The sequence below is a fragment of the Myodes glareolus genome, chromosome 2 (genome assembly GCF_982192425.1).
Source record: "Myodes glareolus chromosome 2, mMyoGla1.1, whole genome shotgun sequence".
Classification (NCBI taxonomy): domain Eukaryota; kingdom Metazoa; phylum Chordata; class Mammalia; order Rodentia; family Cricetidae; genus Myodes; species Myodes glareolus.
Window position 1 is genome coordinate 108539877 of NC_142027.1, and position 16204 is coordinate 108556080.

Below are 16204 nucleotides of genomic sequence, written 5' to 3' on the forward strand. Positions count from 1 at the left end.
TTCTCTTGTAGAACAGCATGCTTCTCTGGCCTGTCTATCCCATCCTGTTCCACCGTGTCTTCATTTCCAGTTGTACTTCCTGTTTGTGTGCACAGGCACGTGGGTGTCTCAGCGGTGGTCTGAGGACATTTAGGAGTAAGTTCTCTCCTTCCAACTTCCTTTAATGAGGGGTCTCCCCCTGTTGTGTGTCCTCACCATGGAGTGCAAGATGGCTGCCCAGACAGCCTCCCTGTGATTCTCCCATCTCTGCCCCCATCTCCCCAAAGCAAGGCTGCACTCCCAGATGCTCACCACATCTGGCTTTTTATGTGGGTTCTGAGGAATTAAATGTCATGGCAGGTGTTTTTATCTGTTAAACCTGGTTTTTTATTTTTATTAATTTTTTTTAATTTATGTGTATGTCAGTGTGGTTACATATTTACATGCATGCGTCTGTTTGGACATACATGTGGAGGCCAGGTAACGACCTCAGAAACCTTTCCCTGGGCACATTATGCCTTTCAATTCTTTCTTTCTTTCTTTCCTTCTTTCTTTCTCTTTCTTCCCTCCTTTATTATGGATAGGTGTCTGTCTCTGGCCTGGAACTCACCAAGTGGGCTGGGCTAGGCCAGCTGGCAGTGAGACTAGGGATCTGCCAGTCTTCCCCATGCAGTGCTGGGATTACAAGTGCACGGTGACAGGCAGGTCCCTGGGGATGCGAGGCCTTTGTGCTTCAGAGGTGTCCTGGTTGGAGTTTCTATTGCTGTGAAAAACACCATGACCAAAGCACTCAGGGAGGAAAAGGTTTATTTCACTTACACACCCCAATCACAACCCAACATCAAGGGAGGTCAGTGCAGGAATTCTAGGCAAGAACCTGGAAGAGGAACTGAAGCAGAAGCCATGGAGGAGGGCTGCTCACTGACTTACTCAGCCTGCTTTGATTAAAGCATCCAGGACCACCAACCCAGACACAGCACCACCCACAGTGAGCTGGACCCTCCCACATCAATCTAAGAAAGAAAATGTCCTGTAGACTCACCTGTGATCAATCTGATGGAGGCATTCTCTCAGTTGAGGTTCCCTTCCCAGATAACTACAGCTTTGTCAGATTGACACAATAACTAACCAGAGCACAGGGCAAGTGCTTTCTGACTGAGCCATCTCCTCAGTTGCTGGCCTGCCTGTTCTCCTCTCGGGACTACACTTCCTTAGTGACTCTAACCGTATCCATGACTGCGGCCGATGAGACTTTTTCCCTCTCAGCCATTACTCAACCACTGTGCTTCCAACAACTTTGTTTTTTGTTTTGTTCTTTTGGGACATTCTGGGAAAGAAGGTAATGTATATGTATACACATATGTGCATATGCACACATATGTACACACACGTTTGCCTACACTCCCTGTTAAAATTAGGGCAACAAAGGAAATACTTTATATATTAAAAAAGTCTGGAACTAAATAGTAATGAAGGCTGCTTCACAAAATGAATGTGCTGTAAGCTACTGGAGCGCATATTGCAGAGTTCAAATGATATATCGTACATCACATACATTTATACCTGAGGCAGTGTCTCACTATGTAGCCCTAGCTGGCCCAAAACTTGCTATGTAGACTAGATGGGCCTTGAACTCACAGAGATCTGCCGGTCTCTGCCTCTCAAATGCTAAGATTAGAGGTGTGCCCTACCAGTGAGATAAAAATGATTTTTTTAAGTTGGGTGGTGCAAACCTGTGATCCCAGTGAAAGGTGGAGGCGAAGAGATCAGGAGTCTACTCCCAACAGCTTCCGTCTATCCACAATTCTTTATTCTTCTCTCTTCAGTCCATCATTTCTCATTGTTTCTCTTGTTCTGCCTTGGTCCTTGTCCTACATTGTTCTCAGTTTACCCATTACAAATGTTCCCAGCCATATATATCCTTAAAACCAGCAATTCCCCAGCCCTGGCAGGTTCCAGGGACAGAAGTCTTTGGCCCCTTAGAAAGCCAGACAAGGGTTTTCACACACACACACACACACACACACACACACACACACACACACACACACATCTATGAACTCCTTAATGGAGAAAGGTAGTTAAGAAAGGAATTAAATCATCAGAGGATTCTAGAGGGGAAGGTTACTGAGCTACACTACATTTTTAGGTGGTAGAAAGAGCTTAAAAGGTTTATTTCAGAAAAATTATGGACAGGGCTGTGATTGTTTAAATCAGCACGCCACTTCTTTTCTCCCTGCGTGCATACAGACTTCCAGGTAACCTAAGTAAACAGGGAGAAGGTGATGGTTCTTGATCAGATATCACACACACCAGACTCTGCAGTTTCTATGGTCTAAGTCTGGAGTTAGACTCACTGCTCTAAACCAAGAAGACAGCCAGGCCTCTAAATTGTGCTTCTGGGCTATGCTGTTATCAGTCATTCTGATCCTGGCTATTGTGGGCCTTTCTCTGGGCTGCAGTTAATTATTTCTTCTGCTGTCCTTGAGAGTCCCGAACTAAAATCATCAGTGAACCGAGGTGAAGGTAAGCATAGGAGTTAAGAATCTTTTATATGGGGTAAAAACAGAGCAGCAGCTTGGGCAGGTGATGCTCTATACCTGGACCCTAAGCCCTGACCAAATGCCTGCTGATAAAGGTAATTGCAGGAAGGCAGATCTCTGCGCTTACCTAGGAGAGAGAAACAAGGCTGGACAATGGGGAACTGTTCTGAACTAGGGAATAAATTCCTAAATATGTGACAGAAGGGAAGTCAGCTACACTGAAAAACAGCAAAGGACAGCTACTTTGTTCACAAAGCAAGAACGCCAAAAGCATTCCTTTGGTTTAGCCTTTAGCAGATCCCTTGGTTCTGATAAGTCACTCCTGAAAGATGACTGAGCAATTACTGTATGATGTCACAGCTTCCGACGCTCAGCTTGGCCAGATTGGGAAGAGGAACAAGGAGGTCCACTGACAACCCCTAAACTCTGTATTTGGGATTTGACCCATCCTGACCTGGGGTTTAGGCCTAAATAGAAGACAAGACATAAGCACAGCTAAGCAGCCCCAGTTCCGGGGTGGCCCCGCCCACAGTGAGCCATCAGCCTCTGTCTCCAGTCTCTCCTGCAAGGTGATCTGAGGAGTTGTCAGAACTGTGTGAACTCTCTTTCTGGGAGATCAGTTCTTTACTGGCTGACTCCAAGCTTTGCCTTTTCCTTCTCCCAGCTTGAGACTCTTTGGGTGTCCCCAGTTCCTTGGAATCCACGGCTTCAGTATCTGACAGCAAAGAGTGCTGCAGAGGCATCTCTAGAACATCTTCACTCCTACTGGGGAAGTTCCATGCTGACTTCCTTTATCTCTTCCCAGCCCCCACGACCACCGCTCCAAGCCCCACCACTGCAACTTCTACACGCACCAAAAACGCCCTCACGGCCACAGAAGGTCAGATGAGTGGAGAAAATGAGACCGTTCATCGGGGAACCAGAGTTGGGTTGGCAGTGGCTGCTGCTGTACTCCTGGCTGGGGTTTTGGGATTGATGGTGTCCATCAGGTGGAAGAGAAGGAAAGGTAAGTGGTCCAGATTGCATCCCCATCACACTTCCTGAGTGTTTCACAGGACAATCTGCACCAGAGTCCTCGAAGGGGATTGTTGACAACTCAGATCCTAAGGCTCAGGTGATGGCTCAGTCAGTAAAGTGCTTACTGCGCAAGCTTGAGGATCCTTCACCACAGTCCTTGTAGTCCCAGTGCTGAGCAGGGGGGACAAGATCATCCCCGAGGCTGATGACTAGGTCACACTAGCCTGATTGTTGAGCCTCGGGTCCCAGTGAGAGACCCTGTCTTAAAAACCAACAAGGTGGACAACTTTTGAGGAGCAATACCTAAAGGTGGCTTCTGGCTTCCCCAGGGCAGATCCCTGATGGCCTGTTCTTGAGTCCAGAGTCAGGCTTTGAGGCTTCTGCTTAGAGTAGCTGGGGTCTTTTTGTTGTTGTTGTTTCAGTTTGGTTGGCTGCAGGCCTGCACTGCTAACACCACCGGGAATCTGCTTTAAGGCGGTTCCGGTTCCCCAAGTGAGGCTTAGAGGGTTCAGTTTGTGAACCACACAGTACAGTCACAAAGTCAGTTCTTCTCTGTTGACTCAATCATTTTGTCATCAGAGGAGAAAGGGCCAGCCCAGAGGAAACCAGGGGAGGGGAAAGCAGAAGGGACTGGAAGTCGCCTCAGCTCAGCTGTATTAATTGCCCCACTTCCCAAAGTCCAGCTTGAAACCAGAGAATTACAAATAGATGAACATCCAGTTTCCCCGTAACTGCGGGTGATGGGGGAGGTGTCCCAAGGGCTGAGAGCTAATTTCACAGAGGGCTGTGGTATTTACAGACATGGTCAGAGTAGAGACAGGGGAGTTGGGGAGCTCTCAGAGGAGGAAAAATTACATACAATGTCAAATAATAAATAGTGACAGCCAGAGGCAGTGAGATGGCTCAGGAGGTCAAGGCACTGGACATACTAGAACACACAGGGCCGGAGGAAAGAACTGAGTCCTGTATGTTGTCCTCTGACACACGCATCCATGGCCTGTGCACACTCACACACATGGTGGATAAATAAATATAACACAATTAAAAATAAAAACAATGACAGCCACTGGTGATACACACCTGACTCTGTGCACCTGGGGTGGGGGAGCAGGAGGATCTTGACTCCATGAGCATTTATCAAAACCCCTCTCTGTAACATGAGGGGCCGGCTTGTTGGGATTTCCGTCCCGCCCGGTACCCCAACAGCCGGCAAATCCCAAAGAGAAATTACACACAGGACTCCATAGGATTATAAACTGATTGGCTCATTAGGTCAGGCTTCTTGTTAACTCTTATAACTTATATTAACCCATTATTCTCATCTATGTTAGCCATAATGGCTCAGTACCTTTTCCAGCGGGGGCAGCTTACATGTTGCTTCTTCAGTGATCTGCGCAGGAGTGCCGGAGGGACCTTCCTCCTCCATAACCTTATTCTATTCTCTTTGCCCCGCCTCTACTTCCTGTCTGGTTGACCCGCCTATACTGCCTGCCTGGCCAATCAGCGTTTTATTAAAATATGATTGACAGAATACAGATAATTCTCCCGCACCATTTCCCTCTCTCTTTTTTTTTTTAAACAAAGGAAAATACCCATAATCCATTTGTTGGGAATGTGGGCGTAGTATTTCAGGCTACTTCCTGCTGGTTGGGGGCGCTGATAGTCTTAAGGGGACCTAAAGAAAATTTAGAGTTATAATCAAGTCATGACTGGAGTATCCTGTGAGTCTCGATCATCTCAGGCAGCAGTCTTGAATCTGTTCTGGATGTAGAACTCAGACATCTGGGCCATCTGTTCCTATCGGAGATTTTTCAGGTGGCCTCCCTTGGTCAAAGGTGATTATTCTTAACTCTGAATAAATCCAGAGTCTCTCATTTTCTGTGGAAACAAAAGCAGAATCTCTTCTCCAAAGTAACATACCTTTTGACTTCAGTTTTGAAGCCAAGGTATTTTCAAAATGCCTATCTTGGGTTAGTTCAGCAGCATTTATAAACAAAAGCTTTTTAGCAGCTGTTGCTCCTTCCTCAGCATTCAAACAATTCAAAGAGAGAATAATAGCATACAGTATCAAGATTCTCTGTTTATTTTCCATCTTTATGCAGCTTTATTTCAACCTCTATTTCTTTTATTTTTACTTTTTGAGACAGGTTCTCTGTATATCCTTGTCCTGGAATAACTCTGTAGACCAGGCTGTCCTTGAACTCACAGAGATCCTTCCTTCTCTGCCTCCCCAGTACTGGGCTCAAAAGTGTTTGCTACCACACCTTGAACTCACAGAGATCCACGTGTCTCTGCTTCCCCAGTGCTAGGATTAAAGGTGTGTGCTACCACACCTTGAACTTAGAGATCTGTCTCTGCCTCCCAGGCATTGGGATTAAAGGTGTGTGCTACCACACCTTGAAGTCACAGAGGTCAACTACCTCTGCCCCTTAAAGTCTCAGAGGTCAACATACCTCTGCTTCCCAGGCACTGGGATTAAAGGTGTGTTCTACCACACCTAACTACTCTCTTTCTTTCTTTTTACTTTAAGAACTTTAACTTTTATCCTGCATATATTTTTAACACACTGTAAACCATTTAGAGGTTTTCTTCGTCTTTGAACCTCTCTTTACTGTATCTCTCTCTCTTTTTTGACTACATGAGTCTTTAAGGAGAAGATTAGTCCTCTCCTTTAAAGCCGTGGCTTTGACGGCTAGATCCAGCTCATTTTTTAGCTTTCCAGCCTTGTGGCTGAGGTACCACTGAAGCCTTTTACTGCCACAACTCTACGGTGTTTTAAGGTCCTTGTCAGCAAGCAAGTTGCAGCATTCTGCTCACAGACCACACTCAGTCGGACTGCCTGCCTGAAAGAGTCAGAGTTTGCTCTGGCAGGACAGCCCAGATAGCCGGCATTTTAAAACAGCACAGCTTTTCTCCTGCTACAGCTGAAAACTGAAAAGAATGCGTTCAGCTTGTCATCAACAACATTTAAGTGTTTTGTGGCAGGACCTCTTTAAAGAGCTGCAAGGTTTTGCAGCTAAAGCTGAGTCAGGAAGCCTCTCTCAGAAGAGAGTGCTTGCTTGCCTCTAGCAAGCAAAGTAGACCTGAGAAATTGCTGCCACCAAGAAGCCATGCTTTACTCTATTCTTTTCCAAGCTTTCTCAGGCTTTCTGTGGATTCAGTTATCCACGTCTGGGCGCCATATGTAACATGAGGGGCCGGCTTGTTGGGATTTCCGTCCCGCCCGGTACCCCAACAGCCGGCAAATCCCAAAGAGAAATTACACACAGGACTCCATAGGATTATAAACTGATTGGCTCATTAGGTCAGGCTTCTTGTTAACTCTTATAACTTATATTAACCCATTATTCTCATCTATGTTAGCCATAATGGCTCAGTACCTTTTCCAGCGGGGGCAGCTTACATGTTGCTTCTTCAGTGATCTGCGCAGGAGTGCCGGAGGGACCTTCCTCCTCCATAACCTTATTCTATTCTCTTTGCCCCGCCTCTACTTCCTGTCTGGTTGACCCGCCTATACTGCCTGCCTGGCCAATCAGCGTTTTATTAAAATATGATTGACAGAATACAGATAACTCTCCCGCACCACCTCTCTCTTGAACAGAATAGCCAGGAAGGTGCTGGGAGTCATGTAGGACACTCTCTGGCCTTCCAGGAAAGGGAAACCATGTAAGAAACTCTTGAGTAGTGTGGTACTGGCACGGGAGGCAGGAGATGACAGCAGAGGGAACCCTGTAAGTCAGGTCCCCAAGCCTCTAATAACAGAGGCAAAGGATGGGCAAAGGGAGACCAGCTTCTGGAACAGGAGCAGCAGAAGAGGAGAGGCAGAGAGAGACAGAGGGAGACAGAGAGCAGGACAGAGAAGCAGAAAGAGAGAAAGGAAGATACAGGAGGTGGACAAGGCCCACTTTATAAAAGGGAACTTAGCAAAAGTACACAGGAGGTGCTGTTAGTGGCTGCACTGAGAACATATCCTGTCTGAACCTCAGGGGCCAGTACAGATGTCTGAATAATAACAGTGATGTTGTTGAATGACAGAGGAAGTAGGTGAGTAGGAAACATCTCATTCTAAAAATGGAAATATTAATTAAGATGTCTATATTAGGTGGTTGGAGAGATGGCTCAGTGGTTAAGAGCACTGGATATTGTTAGGGGAAGGGTTGATTGCTCATCCCGACCACCCAGCCATGAAATAACCACTCAGAAAACCATATTATTTTCAATACTGTTTGACCAATAGCTTAAGCATATTTCTGGCAAAACTCATATCCTAAACTAACTCATCTCTATTATTCTGTATATCGCCACGTGGTTGTGGCTTACCAGCTAAAGTTCCCAGCGCCTGCCTCAGGTGGAGGATCCATGGCTTCTCTCTGACTCTGCTCTTCTTTCTCCCAGCATTCAGTCCAGTCCTCCCTGCCTAGCTCTGCTCTGCCCCACCCTGCTCTGTTATTGGCTCAAAGTAGTTTTCTTATTCACAGTAATCACAGCATACAGAGGGAAATCCCACATAACCTCCCTTTTTCTGTTTAGATAAAAAGGAAGGCTTTAATTTTAACATAGTAATATTACATAAAACAAAACAAGTATCAAGCAAGAATTACAGTTACAATATTTATATTTATTTTATCTTTTATCATAATTAAGGAAAACTATAACTATAATCATTTATTCTTCAACTCAATCAAAGACTCCAGAAAGTTATAATATTATCTAAGTAAGCAGGAAGTACATTGTAAGCAACTTCCAAAACTCTAGTAATGACAGAGACATCTCACTGCTTGGACAGTCACCCAAAGTTCTTCTGTACCATTGGGGCATCCATCTTTAGCCTACAGGCCCATAGTAACCAGCAGACTTTTTTATAAAGCAGGAAATTTCAAAGACAGTTCCACCTATGCTGGCAGTTTGTCCATCACGTGTGTGTGTGTGTGTGTGTGTGTGTGTGTGTGTGTGTGTGTGTGTCCTGCAGAATGTCTACCAGACTCATTCATGATGCAGGAATCCTGAAGGATTGTCTCACCTTTAAGCATGTTTAGCAGTCATTTCTCTGTGGGACCTGCTTGTCCAGTTTACCAAACAGTCCAGGCAAGAGCAGTTTCTTGCCAAATGGCCAAACAACTCCATAAGGAGCCTCTTCAATGCCCATCATCCTCTTGAAGTAGCTTGGTGCTGCTAGGAGCAGATGTGTCTCACTGTCATAAAAAGTCTAAAGTTCTTAAGCATTTCAAATGCCATATTCTGAAGGTCTCTGAAAGATCTGAAGAATTCCTGTCTACCTGAAATGTATCTCTATACTTCTAGAAAATCTAACTAACATGACTACAAGCTTGACTATTATAGATGATTATCTATTAACCTATATTTTAATTATATATTACATTTTTAAAAACTAAACAATCACAATACCTTAATCTAGAGTAGACATATATATATATGTAACACAATTGATCTTAAATTTGTATCAATAAACTAAGATCAATACCAATGCAAATCTCTATAGCATTTAGTATAGTATAGGATACTCTTGCAGAAGACTGGGGTTTGATTCCCAGCACCCACACGATGGCTCACAGGCCCCTGTAACTCCTGTTCCAGCGGATCTGATGCCCTTCTCTGACTGACACAGGGACCAGGCACATACGTGGCAAACAGACACACAAGCAGGCAAACATTCATACAATAAAAATAATTAAAGATTATTTTAAAAAGATATGTACACAACAAAAATTGAATTCAATATAATTCCCATCTAAATGACAATGGCAATTTTGCAAAAACAGTTTATCTTCTCCAATTCACGTGCCTCCTCAAAGACAAAATGAGATGAACAACAACAGAAATGAAATGATCAATAATGGAACACTCACTTCCCGACCCCAGAATTTATTGAAAGTTGCAATAGGAGGCTGGAGGGATGGCTCAGCAGTTAAGAGCACTGAATGCTCTTACAGAGAACCTGAGTTCTGCTCCCAGCACCCACATCAGGTAGTTTAAGAAGGCCTGTAACTCCAGTTCTAGGCATATCGGGAGCTCTCTCCTGAATCCACAGGCTCTGCTCTCATGTGCATCTACCCCAGATCAGATGCACAAAATTTTAAAATTCTAGAAACAAAAATACAGTAGGTAAGTCAATATGAAATAAATTACAAAGAAAAAAGGCTACAGTAGCCCTCCGAGGGTAAAATGTTTCAGTGTCCACTCCTGGGAAACAGATGATGGAGGGAATCAACTCCTGCAAGATGCCCTCGACCTCCGCACAAACTGTGGCACAGCCCCTGCCACATAATAAGTAAGTGGCAATTAAAAGCTATAGTAATTAAAAGAGCACAGAATGCACCAAGACAAATAGAGAAAGTAGAGTAAAATATAATCCAGAAGGAGGCGGGTCCTAACGGCACAAAAAGGAAGCCAGAGAATGCAGAGTAGCCAAGCAGGGGTAGGGGCAAGGTCAAGGGGAACTCAAGGTTAGGTAAAGAAAAAAGGAGACAGGGGTGGGGTCTGGACCTGGCAGGGATTTGGGGGAGGGGTTGCTGTGTAGGACAGCAGCCCAGCAGAGGTAGTTTCTGCTCTGGCTGTCTGGGGCGGTCTCTTTGCTCCCCTGTCCTCTGAAGGAGATGAACATGGAGGACAGCTGAGGGGCAGATGGACAATCAGCACAGATGTCACACTGACACTGTCTCTTCCCCCACAGGCCAGAGGACTAAAGCCGAAACCCCAGCCAGGTGAGCGCCATGCTGTCCTCTGCAAGAGCAGCCAATGCTCTTGCCCACTGAGCCATCTCTCCAGCCCCTTCAAATGGCATTAGAGGAGCAATGGAGAACCGCACACAGGGCTCTGCACATCTCCCCACCCCTGACTCATCCTGACTGCTTCCTCCATGACGCCATCCCTTCAGGACCACCTGCTTCACACACTGACAAGGGGTGCAGCAGAGTCTCAGGGAGTCTCCTTCCCAGAACAGCCCCCACCGCAGGCCTCATGGGATCTTTCTCCTTCTCTCCTTCCACTTCCTAGGCTTCCCTCTCTGTGGCTCTGGCTCCTCTCAGCCTTGAACATCAGCCCGGACTCTGCCAGCTCTCCCATCTTTCCCTTTCTTCCCTCTGTCTTCCTCTGTGGTCAGTGAGCCCTGCTCCCCAGGAATTCTTTGTTCTAGGTTTTCACATCTCTTGCCCTTCTCTCTTCACCTCCCAACCTCTCTGCCCTTCTCTCCTGTCTTTTCTTTTCCTTACTGCACATGGCCTGCTCTGAGCCTTCGTTTTTTCTGAGAAAGGGTCTCAGAATTATGTAACCAAGGACTACATTGAATTTCTTATCCTTTCACCTCCACCTCCCAACTGTTGGAATGACAGGCATCATACCACACCTGGTTTATGAGGGGCTGGGGATGGAACCCAGGGCCTTGTCAGTTAACACAAGCACTCTGAGAGCAACACTGCATTCCCAGCTCCTCCGTCTTTCCTCTCCCTGTGGCTTCTTTGGCCAGATGCCCTTCCTCCAGTCTGATCTCAAGTCCCTTCTTCCACGACCTTAGCCTGAGCACCTACCCCGAAGATCTGAAACTTTTCTGCCTACTAGTTTTAATCAATGTAGTGTGTGAGGATAGCGTAAGTTCTTTCTATTACTAGTCTCTGTTCCTGCCCAGTGTAAGGCAATTTCCTACAATTTTCTAGCTAGTGCTGAGAGACCTTGGCCAGGTCACCTGACCGATGGCCTCTCACTCTCTACAGTGAAGGCCAAACACCAACAACCCCATTGTGAGTTGGGCATTGAGGATGGCAGAGACCACTCAAAGGGAACCAGCTTCTAGTGTGTGAATATGTGTGCTCGGGTGTGTGCCTGCATGCATGTGCGCAGGCACTCATGCGCATGCACATGTGTGTGTTCTCAGGTGTCATCCACTTTAAATAATTATTTTTATTGCATTTTGCTTGTCTTTGTGCATGTGTATATATGCATGTGTGGGTATGAGCTTGTCACAGCACACATGTGGAAAGCAGAGGACAACTTCTAGAGCTGTCTTTTTCCTTCCAACTTGTTTTCCCTGGGATGACATCAGGTTGTCAGTCTTAATGGCATGGCCTTATCCACAAAGTCATTTCACCTGACCCTACTTGGGTTTGGGGTTTTTGTTTTGTTTTGTCTTGTTTGAGACAGGGTCTCACACTGGTCTGGAATTCACCAATTAGACCTGGTTGGTTGACCAGTGAACATCAGGAGTCCCCTTGTCTATATCTCCTGAGCACTGAGAATACAAACATGAACTACCATCCCAGTCCCAAGTGTGTTATTACATGTTATTGTGTGGGGGTATATGTGCAGTGCACACGTGCCCTGTGTGTAGAAGGCAGAGATCAATGGTGTTCTTTCTCAGTTTTTCTCCATTCTATGTTGTGTTCCTGTGTGTATGTTGTGTTTGTGTGTGCACTTGTGCATGTATGTGGAGGTTAGAGGTCTATGTCGTGACTCTCCTCAGATTCTCCCACCTTTATTTAATATTTATTTTGAGACCTTTATAGTAAGGTCTCTCACTAACTGAAGCTCATCAGTTCGGCTGAGCTGTGCAGACAACAACTTCAGGGATCCACCCATCTCCCCCCACCCTCCAGGCACATTGTGCTCAGAGCATTTTGTTGTTGCTTTGGGTTTGTCTTTGTTTTGTTTTGTTTTGTTTTGTTTTGTTTTGAAGCAGGGTTTCTCCGTATAAACATCCGGGGGGAGGGGGGAAGTCCTGGGACAACCTTTGTAGACCGGGTTGGCCTCAAACAATCAGAGTGCTGGGTTTAAAGGCGTGCACCAACACTGCCTGGCTGTACCCCAGGTTTTTACATGGGTCCCTGGGGATCTAAATTTGGGTCTTCATTTTAAGCAAAGATTTTGCCAGCTGAACCATCTCCAGCCTCCACTTCATCTTCTGAGACAGGGTCTCTCACTGAATCTAGAGCTCATCTCTTAGTCCAGGCTACTGAACTCCAGGGACTTCTCTGCCTGTCTCTGCTTCTCCAGCATCCAGCTGTAGGTGGGTGGGCTCTGGGGTCTGAAGTCAGGACGTCATGTGTATGTGACAAGCACTTTACTAACTGGGCCATCTCTCCAGCCCAGTACCTAATGTCTTAATTCTTTCTTGTCCAGCCTCTAATCTGTTGCCCATCTTGTTCTCATGCAGGGAACTCATTGAAAACACTGAGAAATGTGAGAAAGTTGAGCCTGAAGGTAAATTCTGCCAGCTTCTTGTTCCACACTTGGCTCTGCCTTCTTCTCCCAAGACCATGCACTTACACAAGCATTCCCTCAGTGTTTTCGCCTCTCCCTCCCTCACCCTGTCCCTCCCTCACCCTGTCCCTCCCAAGTAACCAAGGTCCTCACCTCACCATCAGTCTCCCTTCCAGTCACACACCTTGACTTCAGAACTCTGTGTTCCTTTTCCTCTAGGACGATATATGGACCCCAACGAGAACCCCAAGGTAAGCAATTCAGACTCAGGTCTGAAGGAGGTAAAGGGGTGTTGACAGAGGCAGAAGGTTGGAGGTCAGAGGTGTGGGAGGGGGACACTCAGGCAGCAGCTGCTGCTTTATGGGAGCCTCAGTTGCACTGCTGCTATCTAATGCCTTGTCCCCCCACCCCTGCAGGACAACAACATCGTGTATGCCTCCATTGCCTTCTCAAGCCCAACCTCCCCAGGAACACCAGCCTGCTGGCCTGTTCATGAGAACTCCCAGGAAGAGACTGTATACGCCATTGTAAAGGCCAAATGAGCGGGTCTGGGTGACCATCTCAGAGTCACCTTTGCTTCTAGTAGGAAGACTCCCAGCTTCCACTGATGCCCACAGAGTCAGACGCGCACAAGTCACAGATACCCATGGCCAGGACAGAAATTCACACGTCAGAAACTCAGAGAAACTAAAATTCTCAGTTCCCTTTTCTAACCTGCTAGGCCCTTTTCATACAAATAAAAAGGTCCACAGAATTTGCCTAAATGAATCTAATTAAGGGTCACTAGTAGTGGGCCCTCTAAGATTCCCCCCCCATCACTTTTTTCTAGCTACCCAAGGCAGGGGATGCCTCAAATGCTGGCAGCTGTCCACACGATGTGCACCCACATCTGTGAGTATAAAGACCAGCACACACTGTGACTGGTCCCCATGCACCACCACACAAGACAGCAGCAATAGCCCTAGAGAGATGGCGTGAGACAGGGAACTGAACACCAGATGGTTACGGTGTTTTCCAAAGGTCAAGTCACTGCCAGGAAGGAGAGCCAGGACTCACAGACATGCTGTCCTGGAGGTTCCCCAGGTCTGGGTCTCCGCCATAGAGACAGGACAGGAAGCACCCCTCAGCAGTAGCCAGAGACCGGCTTTACTGACACGGGCTGCACAGCTCTGACTAGAACCACTTGGCAGGGCAACAACCCTGAATTCATCAGCTGCTCAAGAACGCTGAGAGACAGACAGCAGTAGGAGGACCAGAGCCGCTACTCCTCAAGAAGGGCCGCCAGGAACTCCTCAGAGCCGTCCCTCTGCTGCGAGTCCCCTCCCTCCTCTGGCTCTCCAATGTCCTCCATGAGTTGCTCCAAGTCCAGGTCACTGGAACCATCACCTTCAGGGGAAAACTGGCTGCCTCCTGTGTCAGGGGCTCCTGAGGTCCAGGACCTTCCTTTCCCATAGGACGAACCCCATGCGGAACTGGTGGGATAGGGCACTCTGATGCAATTTTAATTTCTTTCTCCTCAGGTTAGTTGCTAGCTGAGGCCTTGCTTTCAGGAGCCTTACATTTCTTTAGGGTCAAAGAGAACAAAGGACAAAGTTGAGAGTCCCTTTAAGACAACCTATCCTGAAGTCTTACCACCCAGATTTCTGAATTCTTATGTTTAAAGCATCTGAAAGGATAATCACATATGGGAAGTGCCCACGTTTTCAAAGGGCTCAGCCCTCCAAAGGTAAGAGGAGCAACCCAGAGGTGGGAGAGCCAGGTCCCAGGGAGATAAAGGGGAGGCCTGGTGAGTGCAGAGCAGGGAAAGCAGGGGAGGGGCATGAGGTCAAGGCAGGGGAAGGAAGGAAAGGGAGAAGGGCATGGACAAGGGGGGCGGAGAGGAGAGCTGTCCTCTGATTGGCTGTGATGTACAGGACAGCTGAGGTCTGGCGACTCTCAGACCTGTCCCTGAATGGCTGTTGTAGAGCTGTTTGCTGCCCTGGGCTCCTCATGTTGTCTGAACACAGGAAACTGCTGAGAGGCAGAGGGAGGATCAGCATAGCTGCCACATTTTCACTGCTGCTTCTCCTACAGGACAGCAGACTAAAACCAAACCCCAGATATGAAGGTGTCTGTCCTCCCAACGACCACATGAGGGGTTGTTTAGGGATTTCAATAAGACTGGTACTCATAGGCTCAAGAATTTGTATGCTTTCTCACCAGGGAGTGGCACATAGGATGTGTGGCCTTGTTGGAGTGGTGTGGCCTTGTTGGAGTGGGTGTGGCCTTGTTGGAGTGGGTGTGGCCTTGTTGGAGTAGGTGTGGCCTTGTTGGAGTGGGTGTGGCCTTGTTGGAGTGGGTGTGGCCTTGTTGGATAGGCAAGGCAGTGATAGCAAAATTAGGTCACTGGGAGTGGGATTATATATTTCAAATGCTCAAGCCAGGCCCAGTGTCTCTCTCCCTACTGCCTGTCAATGTGGATGTAGAACTCTTAGCTACTTCTCCAGCACCATGTCGGCTTGCATGCCACCGTGCTTCCTGCCATGATGATAATGGACTATAATTTGAAACTGTAAGCCAGCCCCTATTAAATACTTTCCTTCATAAGAGTTGCTGTGGTCATGGTGTCTGTTTACAGCAATGGAACTTTGACTAACACAGGTGGTTGGGGAAGTTTGGTGTTAGACGCATGCAATGGAGCTTGAGAGATGATTCAGTCAGTACAGCATTGGCCACACAGACACCAGGAACTGTGTCTGACAGGAGGTGTGGACAGATGGACAGTTTCATCAAGGAGGTTATCTGCTGGGTCAGGGCACACAAGACTTGCACGGGAATTGGATTGTTCAGACAGAAACAGGAAGGTTGAGCCTGTTCTCTGCCCCCAGTGTCATGGGAAAACACAGCTGGGTATAAAATCAGAGCCTGAGTGCTAGGACACTATCAGGAACTGGAGTCTGAAGACTCTCATAGACTACCATGGGGAGTCCATGCTTACTGAGGATGAGGACTGGATATATATGTGGTGCAGATCCACTGTGTAAGGTGCCTTGAGTGATTTGTATGTGTGTTTGTACAGGTGCGTGTGGGTGCAACTAAGTATGTGCTCATGTATGTAGAGGTCAGGGGTCAAATTCAGGCAACAGCTCAGGGCACCATCTACTTCTGTGGGGTTTTTTAGATTTTTGTTTCTTTGTTTGTTTGTTTTGACTTTGGATTTTTTATTTGTTTTGTTGTTGTTTTATTTGTTCAATCTGTGTGTGAGAGAGAGAGAGAAAGAGAGGGGGGAAGGAGGGAGGGAGGGAGAGAGGAAGACAGAGATAAGAGAGACAAAGAGAGAAAGAGAGAGACTCATTCCATAAATTCTGTGATTCTTTAGAACCCTGACTCGTACACAGCTTTGGGTGAAATAGGAATGGCGGTACAGAAGACTGATTACAGCATCCTGGACAGAAATCACACCCTACAGCACTGTC

General features: G+C 46.8%; 1 protein-coding gene across 2 annotated transcripts in view; it reads left to right on the forward strand.

Moving 5' to 3' along the window:
- The window catches only part of LOC125400180 (paired immunoglobulin-like type 2 receptor alpha), a 19273-nt gene extending 3936 nt beyond the window's left edge, over nucleotides 1-15337 (forward strand). The window contains exons 3-8 of one of the 2 annotated variants that reach the window (XR_015737278.1): nucleotides 3328-3528; nucleotides 10231-10261; nucleotides 12703-12749; nucleotides 12969-13000; nucleotides 13166-15007; nucleotides 15048-15337. Coding sequence is in view for 1 of the 2 variants with exons in the window: in XM_087903446.1 (XP_087759572.1) it covers nucleotides 3328-3528; nucleotides 10231-10261; nucleotides 12703-12749; nucleotides 12969-13000; nucleotides 13166-13291 (437 nt within the window). In the remaining variant the exon portion in view is untranslated. Of the gene's footprint in view, nucleotides 1-3327; nucleotides 3529-10230; nucleotides 10262-12702; nucleotides 12750-12968; nucleotides 13001-13165 lie in introns of both variants that reach the window. The other variant, XM_087903446.1, reaches the window with a different exon arrangement.
- Nucleotides 15338-16204: the final 867 nt, after the last annotated feature.